This window comes from Petromyzon marinus, unplaced genomic scaffold (assembly GCF_048934315.1).
Source record: "Petromyzon marinus isolate PM22_M1 ecotype Great Lakes invasive population unplaced genomic scaffold, UKy_Petmar_22M1.pri1.0 PM_Scaffold_208, whole genome shotgun sequence".
NCBI classification, from domain to species: Eukaryota; Metazoa; Chordata; class Hyperoartia; order Petromyzontiformes; family Petromyzontidae; genus Petromyzon; species Petromyzon marinus.
Window position 1 is genome coordinate 120,305 of NW_027423178.1, and position 10,000 is coordinate 130,304.

At 45.0% G+C, this 10,000-nt stretch overlaps 1 protein-coding gene across 2 annotated transcripts in view; it reads right to left on the bottom strand.

The window, feature by feature from the left end:
- Window positions 1-2,652: 2,652 nt before the first annotated feature.
- LOC142922907 (uncharacterized) overlaps window positions 2,653-10,000 on the bottom strand; it is a 10,721-nt gene continuing 3,373 nt past the window's right edge. The window contains exon 2 of one of the 2 annotated variants that reach the window (XM_076063850.1): window positions 2,653-8,055. In XM_076063850.1, the coding sequence (XP_075919965.1) occupies window positions 3,720-4,925 (1,206 nt within the window). In that variant the 5' untranslated portion in view covers window positions 4,926-8,055 and the 3' untranslated portion in view covers window positions 2,653-3,719. The remainder of the gene's footprint in view (window positions 8,056-10,000) is intronic. The other variant, XM_076063851.1, reaches the window with a different exon arrangement.

Below are 10,000 nucleotides of genomic sequence, written 5' to 3' on the forward strand. Positions count from 1 at the left end.
CACCACCATCACCACTATCACCACCACCAACACCACCACCAACACCACCACCAACACCACCACCACCACCACCAAACTCATAGCCACCACCGGACCGTCAGATTACTTATGAGGATTACTCCAGGTGCGTTGTGCGCTTGTTAGATTACATTTGTAATAGATTACATCTGCGATGTTGGATTACTCACGTAATGGATTACATCTGTAATAGATTACATCTGCGATGATGGATTACTCACGTGATGGATTACATCTGTAATAGATTACATCCGCGATGATGGATTACATCTGTAATAGATTACATCTGTAATAGATTACATCCGCGATGATGGTTTACTTACGTGATGGATTACATCTGTAATAGATTACATCTGTGATGATGGATTACATATGTAATAGATTACATCCGCGATGATGGATTACATCTGTAATAGATTACATCTGTAATAGATTACATCTGTAATAGATTACATCTGCGATGATGGATTACTCACGTAATAGATTACATCTGTAATAGATTACATCCGCGATGATGGATTACTCACGTGATAGATTACATGTGTAGTGGATTACATCCGCGATGATGGATTACTCACGTAATGGATTACATCTCTAATAGATTACATCTGTAACAGATTACATCTGCGGTGGTGGATTACTCACGTGATGTGTTGCATCTGTAATAGATTACATCTGCGATGATGGATTACTCACGTGATGGATTACATCTATAATAGATTACATCTGTAACAGATTACATCTGTAACAGATTAAACACCACCACCACCACCAACACCACCACCACCACCAACACCACCACCACCACCATCACCACTATCACCACCACCAACACCACCACCAACACCACCACCAACACCACCACCACCACCACCAAACTCATAGCCACCACCGGACCGTCAGATTACTTATGAGGATTACTCCAGGTGCGTTGTGCGCTTGTTAGATTACATTTGTAATAGATTACATCTGCGATGTTGGATTACTCACGTAATGGATTACATCTGTAATAGATTACATCTGCGATGATGGATTACTCACGTGATGGATTACATCTGTAATAGATTACATCCGCGATGATGGATTACATCTGTAATAGATTACATCTGTAATAGATTACATCCGCGATGATGGTTTACTTACGTGATGGATTACATCTGTAATAGATTACATCTGTGATGATGGATTACATATGTAATAGATTACATCCGCGATGATGGATTACATCTGTAATAGATTACATCTGTAATAGATTACATCTGTAATAGATTACATCTGCGATGATGGATTACTCACGTAATAGATTACATCTGTAATAGATTACATCCGCGATGATGGATTACTCACGTGATAGATTACATGTGTAGTGGATTACATCCGCGATGATGGATTACTCACGTAATGGATTACATCTCTAATAGATTACATCTGTAACAGATTACATCTGCGGTGGTGGATTACTCACGTGATGTGTTGCATCTGTAATAGATTACATCTGCGATGATGGATTACTCACGTGATGGATTACATCTATAATAGATTACATCTGTAACAGATTACATCTGCGGTGATGGATTACTCACGTGATGGATTACATCTGGAATAGATTACATTTGTAACAGATTACATCTGCGGTGATGGATTACTCACGTGATGGATTACATCTAATAGATTACATCTGTAATAGATTACATCTGTAACAGGTTACATCTGCGGTGATGGATTACTCACGTGATGGATTACATTTGTAATAGATTACATCTGTAATCGATTACATCTGTAACAGATTACATCTGCGGTGATGCATTACTCACGTGATGGATTACATAGGTGATGTGCTACATCTGTAACAGATTACATATGCGGTGATGGATTACTCACGTGATGTGTTACATCTGTAATAGATTACATCTGCGATGATGGATTACTCACGTGATGGATTACATATGTAATAGATTACATCTGTGAGATATTACATCTGTAACAGATTACATCTGCGGTGATGGATTACTCACGTGATGGATTACATCTGTAATAGATTACATCTGTAATCGATTACATCTGTAACAGATTACATCTGCGGTGATGGATTACTCACGTGATGGATTACACACGTGATGTGCTACATCTGTAACAGATTACATCTGCGGTGATGGATTACTCGCGTGGATTACTCACGTGATGTGTTACATCTGTAACAGATTGCATCTGCGGTGATGGATTACTCACGTGATGGATTACTCACATGATGTGTTACATCTGTGACAGATTACATCTGCGGTGATGGATTACTCACGTGATGTGTTACATCTGTGACAGATTACATCTGCGGTGATGGATTACTCACGTGATGTGTTACATCTGTGACAGATTACATCTGCGGTGATGGATTACTCACGTGATGTGTTACATCTGTGACAGATTACATCTGCGGTGATGGATTACTCACGTGATGGATTACTCGCGTGATGGATTACTCGCGTGATGGATTACTCGCGTGATGGATTACTCACGTATTAAACGTCTGTGCTGAGAACGGTTCAATTCCTCGTCCTGAAATCTGTCCGTGAAAGTTGCAGCAGTGTGTAGTGTTTAGTAGTGTAGTGTATAGTGTAGAGTGTAGTGTATAGTGTAGTGTATAGTGTAGGGTGTAGTGTATAGTGTAATGTATAGTGTAGGGTGTGGTGTATAGTGTAGGGTGTAGTGTGGTGTGTAGTGTATAGTGTAGGGTGTAGTGTATAGTGTTTAGTGTAGGGTGTAGTGTATAGTGTTTAGTGTAGGGTGTAGGGTGTAGTGTATAGTGTAGTATAGTGTGTAGTGTAGTATATAGTGTAGTGTAGTGTGTAGTGTATAGTGCAGTGTATATGGTATAGTGTGTAGTGTATAGTGTAAGGTGTAGTGTATAGTGTAGTGTGTAGTGGTGTATAGTGTAGTGTGTAGTGTATAGTGTAGTGTATAGTGTAGTGTAGTGTGTAGTGTATAGTGTAGCGTGTAGTGTATAGTGTAGTGTATAGTGTAGTGTGTAGTGTATAGTGTGTAGTGTAGTGTATAGTGTAGTGTGTAGTGTAGTTTATAGTGTAGTGTATAGTGTAGTATATAATGTAGTGTATAGTGTAGTGTTTAGTAGTGTATAGTGTAGTGTATAGTGTAGTGTGTAGTGTAGTGTATAGTGTGTAGTGTATAGTGTGTAGTGTACAGTGTAGTGTATAGTGTGTAGTGTATAGTGTATAGTGTAGGGTGTAGTGTATAGTGTAGTGTACAGTGGCAGTCACGTGGTTTCACCGCCTTCTCTGTCCCTGCACTGCCACGTGAATCGATTTGAGGGTCACCACAACAACAACAATATTTATATCGGCTGGGCCCGGGCATAGATGAAGGGGTTTTTCTGTTATCTGTCTGGGATGCATTGCTGGTACTACTACCACTGTAGTGTGTAGTGTTTAGTAGTGTAGTGTAGTGTGTATTGTTTAGTAGTAGTGTAGTGTGTAGTGTATAGTGTAGTGTGTAGTGTAGTGTGTAGTCTATAGTGTAGTGTATGGCGTAGTGTGTTGTGTAGTGTAGTGTATAGTAGTAGTGTAGTAGTGTAGTGTATAGTGTAGTGTATTGTGTGGTGTATAGTAGTGTATAGTGTAGTGTATAGTGTAGTGTATAGTGTGTAGTGTTTAGTAGTGTATAGTGTAGTGTAGTGTGTAGTGTAGTGTTTAGTAGTGTATAGTGTAGTGTGTAGTGTAGTGTGTAGTAGTGTAGTATATAGTGTAGTGTTTAGTAGTGTTGTGTTGTGCATAGTAGTGTAGTGCGTAGTGTAGTGTAGAGTGTAGTGTATAGTGTGTAGTGTATAGTGTAGTGTATAGTGTGTAGTGTATAGTGTAGTGTATAGTAGTGTAGTGTATAGTGTGTAGTGTATAGTTTAGTGTGTAGTGTATAGTAGTGTAGTGTATAGTGTAGTGTGTAGTGTATAGTGTAGTGTGTAGTGTATAGTGTAGGGTGTAGTGTATAGTGTAGTGTAAAGTGTAGTGTCGTGTATAGTGTAGTGTATAGTATAGTGTATAGTATAGTGTATAGTGTAGTGTATAGTGTAGTGTATAGTGTATAGTGTAGTGTATAGTGTAAAGTGTAGTGTAGTGTATAGTGTAGTGTATAGTGTAGTGTATAGTGTAGTGTAAAGTGTAGTGTAGTGTATAGTGTAGTGTATAGTGTAGTGTATAGTGTAGTGTATAGTGTAGTGTAAAGTGTAGTGTCGTGTATAGTGTAGTGTATAGTGTAGTGTATAGTGTAGTGTATAGTATAGTGTATAGAGTAGTGTATAGTGTAGTGTATAGTGTAGTGTATAGTGTAGTGTAAAGTGTAGTGTAGTGTATAGTGTAGTGTATAGTGTCGTGTGTATAGTGTAGTGTATAATGTAGTGTATAGTGTAGTGTATAGTGTAGTGTAATGTATAGTATAGTGTAGTGTATAGTGTGTAGTGTATAGTGTGTAGTGTATAGTGTAGTGTAGTGTATAGTGTAGTGTAGTGTATAGTGTAGTGTATAGTGTAGTGTATAGTGTAGTGTGTAGTGTAGTGTGTAGTGTATAGTGTATAGTATAGTGTAGTGTATAGTGTAGTGTAATGTATAGTATAGTGTAGTGTATAGTGTGTAGTGTATAGTATAGTGTGTAGTGTCGTGTATAGTATAGTGTAGTGTATAGTGTAGTGTATAGTGTAGTGTGTAGTGTATAGTGTAGTGTATAGTGTCGTGTGTAGTGTATAGTGTAGTGTATAGTGTAGTGTAGTCATCATCGGGCAAGTCTAATGCGTCAACCACACCCCCGCCCCCATCACACCGGCCTCGCCTAGATATTTCTGCCCAGTGGAGGTGCACTTTGTCAGGCAGGGTAACTAGGCCGCGATGGGTGGGCGTGTTCGTCATTGGAGTGGGGTTTTTAAAATAAAAACAATTTTTTAGTGGTCCGTGGAGATTGATGGGTTACCCCAATAATAATATTAATACCGTTATCATCATCATTAGTCTTAACATCATAACCATCATCATCACTAATAGCATCTTCATTAACATCATCATCACCATCATCATCTCTAACATCATCATTAGTATTAACATCATCACTATCATCATCATCAGCACCATTATAATCTCTAACATCATCATTAGTATTAACATCATCACTATCATCATCACTAATAGCATCTTCATCATCATCACCGTCATCTCCTCTAACATCATTAGTATTAACATCATCACTATCATAATCATTATCATCTCTAACATCATCATTAGTATTAACATTATCACTATCATCATCACCATCATCATCTCTAACATCATCATTAGTATTAACATCATCACTATCATCATCATCTCTAACATCATTATTAGTATTAACATTATCACTATCATCATTAACATCATCACTAGCATCATCATCACTATCACTATTTCCAACATCATCATCACTAATAGCATCTTCATTAGCATCATCACCATCATCATCTCTAACATCATCATTAGTATTAACATCATCACTATCATCAACATCACTAATAGCATCATCATTATCATCATCACTAATAGTATCTTCATTAACATCATCACCATCATCATCTCTAACATCATTAGTATTAACATCATCACTATCATCAACATCACTAATAGCATCTTCATTAACATCACCACTAACATCACTATCATCATCACTAATAGCATCTTCATTAACATCACCACTAACATCACTAACATCACTATCATCATCATCACTATTTTCACGAACGCCATCACTAACATCATCATCACTAACATCATCACCATTAACATCATCATTATCATCATTGCTAACCGTCATCATCACTAACATCATTAACGCCATCACCATCACCACTAATACCATCATCATTTCTATGGATCTGTGTGGTGAGTCTATGGGTCTCTGTGTGGTGAGTCTATGGGTCTCTGTGTGGTGAGTCTATGGGTCTCTGTGTGGTGAGCCTATGGGTCTCTGTGTGGTGAGTCTATGGGTCTCTGTGTGGTGAGTCTGTGGGTCTCTGTGTGGTGAGTCTATGGGTCTCTGTGTGGTGAGTCAATGGGTATCTGTATGGTGAGTCATGGGTCTCTGTGTCATGAGTCTATGGGTCTCTGTGTGGTGAGTCTATGGGTCTCTGTGTGGTGAGTCTATGGGTCTCTGTGTGGTGAGTCTATGGGTTTCTGTATGGTGAGTCTATGGGTCTCTGTGTGGTGAGTCTATGGGTCTCTGTGTGGTGAGTCTATGGGTTTCTGTGTGGTGAGTCTGTGGGTCAGTGTGTGGTGAGTCTATGGGTCTCTGTGTGGTGAGTCTATGGGTCTCTGTGTGGTGAGTCTGTGGGTCAGTGTGTGGTGAGTCTATGGGTCTCTGTGTGGTGAGTCTGTGGGTCCCTGTGTGGTGAGTCTATGGGTCTCTGTGTGGTGAGTCTATGGGTCTCTGTGTGGTGAGTCTGTGGGTCTCTGTGTGGTGAGTCAATGGGTCTCTGTATGGTGAGTCTATGGGTCTCTGTGTGATGAGTTTATGGGTCTCTGTGTGGTGAGTCTGTGGGTCTCTATGTGGTGAGTCTATGGGTCTCTGTGTGGTGAGTCTATGGGTCTCTGTGTGGTGAGTCTATGGGTCTCTGTGTGATGAGTCTATGGATCTCTATGTGATGAGTCTATGGATCTCTGTGTGGTGAGTCTATGGGTCTCTGTGTGGTGAGTCTATGGGTCTCTGAGTGGTGAGTCTATGGGTCTCTGTGTGATGAGTCTGTGGGTCTCTGTGTGATGAGTCTATGGGTCTCTGTGTGGTGAGTCTATGGGTCTCTGTGTGGTGAGTCTATGGGTCTCTGAGTGGTGAGTCTATGGGTCTCTGTGTGGTGAGTCTATGGGTCTCTGTGTGGTGAGTCTATGGGTCTCTGTGTGGTGAGTTTGTGGGTCTCTGTGTGGTGAGTCTATGGGTCTCTGTGTGGTGAGTCTGTGGGTCTCTGTGTGGTGAGTCTGTGGGTCTCTGTGTGGTGAGTCTATGGGTCTCTGTGTGGTGAGTCTGTCGGTCTCTGTGTGAGTGAGTCTATGGGTCTCTGTGTGGTGAGTCTATGGGTCTCTGAGTGGTGAGTCTATGGGTCTCTGTGTGGTGAGTCTGTGGGTTCCTGTGTGGTGAGTCTATGGGTCTCTGTGTGGTGAGTCTGTGGGTCTCTGTGTGGTGAGTTTGTGGGTCTCTGTGTGGTGAGTCTATGGGTCTCTGTGTGATGAGATTATGGGTCTCTATGTGATGAGTCTATGGATCTCTGTGTGGTGAGTCTATGGGTCTCTGTGTGGTGAGTCTATGGGTCTCTGAGTGGTGAGTCTATGGGTCTCTGTGTGGTGAGTCTATGGGTCTCTGTCTGGTGAGTCTATGGGTCTCTGTGTGGTGAGTCTATGGGTCTCTGTGTGGTGAGTCTATGGGTCTCTGTGTGGTGAGTCTATGGGTCTCTGTGTGGTGAGTCTATGGGTCTCTGTGTGGTGAGTCTGTGGGTCTCTGTGTGGTGAGTCTGTGGGTCTCTGTGTGGTGAGTGACTCAGTCACTGAGTCACTGAGTGACTGGGTGACTGAGTGACTGACTGGGTGACTGAGTGACTGGGTGTCTGACTGGGTGACTGAGTGACTGGGTGACTGGGTGACTGAGTGACTGATTCACCCAGTCACTGAGTCACTCAGTGACTGACAGGGTGACTTGGTGACTGACTGAGTGACTGGGTGACTGAGTGACTGACTGGGTGACTGGGTGACTGAGTCACTGACTGACTGGGTGCCTGACTGAGTGACTGGGTGACTGGGTGACTGACTGAGTGACTGAGTGACTGACTGGGTGACAGGGTGACTGGGTGACTGAGTCACTGAGTGACTGACTGACTGAGTGACTGACTGGGTGACTGAGTCACTGACTGACTGGGTGCCTGACTGAGTGACTGGGTGACTGTAGCAGGCAGGGGTGGGAGCATCTTGACAGTGAATTTGAGCTTCTTGGAGTGCACCCACGAGTAGGAGTTGTCAAACACCAACGAGTCTGGGGGGGGGGGTCACATGGGAGGTCACATGGGGGGTCACGAGGGGTCACGAGGGGTCACTTGGGGGGTGACGGGGGGTCACATGGGGGTCACATGGGGGGGTCACATGGGGGGTCACGAGGGGTCACTTGGGGGGTCACATGGGGGGGTCACGAGGGGTCACATGGGGAGGTCCCATGGGGGGTCACGAGGGGTCACGAGGGGTCACTTGGGGGGTCACATGGGGGGGTCACGAGGGGTCACATGGGAGGTCACATGGGGGGTCATGAGGGGTCACTTGGGGGGTGACGGGGGGTCACATGGGGGTCACAGGGGGGTCACAGGGGGGTCACATGGGGGGTCACATGGGGGTCACATGGGGGGTCACGAGGGGTCACGAGGGGTCACGAGGGGTCACATGGGGGGTCATGGGGGGTCACATGGGTGTCACATGGGGGGGTCACATGGGGGGGGTCACGAGGGGTCACATGGGGGGGTCACGAGGGTTCACGAGGGGTCACGGGGGGGTCACGAGGGGTCACATGGGGGGTCACGAGGGGTCACGGGGGGGTCACATGGGGGGGTTCACCAAGAGGCATGAGTCTATGGGTCTGGCGTGGTGCGTGACACACACAGTGACACACACACAGTGACACACACAGTGACACACACAGTGACACACACACAGTGACACACACAGTGACACAGAGTGACACACACAGTGACACACACACAGTGACACACACACAGTGACACACACAGTGACACACACAGTGACACACACACAGTGACACACACACAGTGACACACACAGTGACACAGAGTGACACACACAGTGACACACACAGTGACACACACACAGTGACACACACACAGTGACACACACACAGTGACACACACAGTGACACAGAGTGACACACACAGTGACACACACACAGTGACACACACACAGTGACACACACACACAGTGACACACACAGTGACACACACACAGTGACACACTCAGTGATACACACAGTGACACACACACAGTGACACACACACAGTGACACACACAGTGATACACACAGTGACACACACAGTGACACACACACAGTGATACACACAGTGACACACACAGTGACACACACAGTGACACACACACAGTGACACACTCAGTGACACACACAGTGACACACACACAGTGACACACACACAGTGACACACACAGTGACACACACACAGTGACACACAACAACAACAACAACCGCCATTCGCCACTAAGTGGCGGTGACGTCACCACGACGCTTGTGCCAGGCTATGTGCACCCTGAGGCCACGTGAAGTGTCGAACGCCCGCTGGCAGGAGGTCACGGGGCAGACCCAGGTGCCACGGGTCGACTGACTGAGATGACTGGCTGATGCACCACCTGTGCCCCCTACTGTGCCAACCTGCTGTGCTTTAGCCACCCGGCGCTCCGCTCGCTGTTGTGAGCGTCGCTCCTCCGCCCTCCGTTGTTGTTGGAGGGCGACTGCCTCCAACTGCGCAGTAGCATCCTTCACGAGCCTCCTCCACAGAGGCTGATCTTGACACCGCTGGTACCAGTCATCGGCAAGTCCACTCAGCTCCACGTCCTCCTGTACCACATCACTCCATCTCTTCTCTAGCCCGTGCCGCGCCCGCTTAGCCCCCTCAATCCGGCCAAACAAAAGCTGTTTCGGCATGCGGTGGCTGGGCATGCGGGCTACATGACCCAGCCATCGCAGCCTTGCCTGCCGGAGGAGCTCACCGATGGGACCCTGCCCAGATCTTTCAAGGATTTGTGAGCTCCTCACACAATCCAGTCTGGTTAAACCCAGGATGGATCGTAGGCAGGTCAGCCTAAATGTTTCTAACCGGCGAAGATGTTCCATTAGGGGGGTCCACGTTTCGCAAGCGTAGAGAAGGGAGGGAATGACCGTGGCCGAGAAGACCTGAAGCTTAGTG